This window comes from Medicago truncatula, chromosome 8, assembly GCF_003473485.1.
Source record: "Medicago truncatula cultivar Jemalong A17 chromosome 8, MtrunA17r5.0-ANR, whole genome shotgun sequence".
Lineage (NCBI taxonomy): Eukaryota > Viridiplantae > Streptophyta > Magnoliopsida > Fabales > Fabaceae > Medicago > Medicago truncatula.
In genome coordinates this window covers 11,697,924-11,699,358 of record NC_053049.1, presented here as the reverse complement: position 1 = coordinate 11,699,358, position 1,435 = coordinate 11,697,924, and the positions used below count along the sequence as shown (strand labels likewise).

General features: G+C 30.1%; 1 protein-coding gene across 1 annotated transcript; it reads right to left on the bottom strand.

The window, feature by feature from the left end:
- Positions 1-495: 495 nt before the first annotated feature.
- LOC25500901 (kiwellin-1) lies at positions 496-1,099 on the bottom strand. Its single transcript, XM_013589401.3, has one exon. The coding sequence runs from the start codon at positions 1,072-1,074 to the stop codon at positions 496-498; it is 579 nt and encodes a 192-aa protein (XP_013444855.1). The 5' UTR covers positions 1,075-1,099.
- Between the last annotated feature and the right edge of the window lie 336 nt (positions 1,100-1,435).

The following is a 1,435-nucleotide window of genomic DNA, read 5'->3' as shown; positions in this document are numbered from 1 at the left end:
TTTGCTATTTTTGCAAAGATTTTTACAATATTCTACATTTTTCTAAATAATTTCATTGAAAAATACAAACTCTAAACATGATTTTACTTAAAAATGGAGACCAAAAGTGGTGATTGAAAATTTCATAGGACTAAAAGTCGAAGGAAAATTTTAGAAGGATTAAAACGAAAAGTTAGTATATTTATAGGGACTAAAAACATATTGAACCCTTATTTGTATTATAAGTTTTGTCTATGGTGCACAAATGAATTAATCTTACATCATGTATAAGTTTGTTTTTTACCATTGAATCTATAAGTTAAATCACATCTTGATTTTGCTCCGACTTATTGATTCAACGATGAAAACGTAGAATTTATCTCACTTGTATATCATAATCATCTCACTTGTATATCATAATCTTCTCACTATATCATAGTCTTGGCTTATATTATGTATGTACCATGATAAATACACACTAACACACAAATATAGATATAATTAATTTTCATTGCATCAAGTATCTGACCAGAAAACTTCCATTTCACCCCAATCTTTTTCAGGCACACCCAAAGCCTTCCAAACAGCAGCAGAAGCATCAACAATATTGTTTGAACAAGGAGGTTGAAAATCATGTTCAGCATCACACCCTTGAGTAGAATCACACTCATCAACAACCATAGCATTAACCTTTTTACCATTTCCAAATATAGTAATCTTTTTCAAACACCTCTTATTATTGTTGAACCAACCAGTTGATAATGCTACAACAGGTGTTTTGTCAGAGTGAAACTTGTTGTCACATTCTGATGGTGCTCCTCCATCTCCACCTTTTTCAAAGCTGTTCAGTGTTAGGGTTGCTTTTGTTTTGTGTGACACTTGTGGTGAACACTTGAATGTTGTGTAAGATTTTCCTGGTTTGCAGCACTCAGATTGGTCTGCTCTATTGCATAGTCTTGATTTAAATTTTTTACCTTTTATTTTTCCACTTGGTTTGCATGTTGAAGCTTCAATGCTTAGGCATAAAGTTGATACAAGAATTAGAAGAAAGATTATGGTTTGAATGAAATTTAAACTAATTTTGACACCCTTCATTTTATTTTTATTTTGTTTTCTTAACGATGGTGTGAAGTAGAGTTTAGGTAACATGTTATTTATAAAGTTGTCAAAGCTCACAAAGACAAAATTCTTATGTTAAAAAATTAAGACATTTTAATTTAACATGTTTGTTTTTCCATCAAGTCCAATGATTAGTTTGAACCTTATGTTGCTATCTTGATCTTACCTCCGTAAACCCTAGTCCTTTTTGTTTTATTTTCTTCTTCTAATGTAACCATAGAAATCTCGATCTTACCTCCAAAGAGCACATTAACTTTTTTTCTTCTCGGTTTACTCTTATTTAAACTATTTAGTTTATGGATATATAAAATAATTTTTAGTTCATATAAATATACAA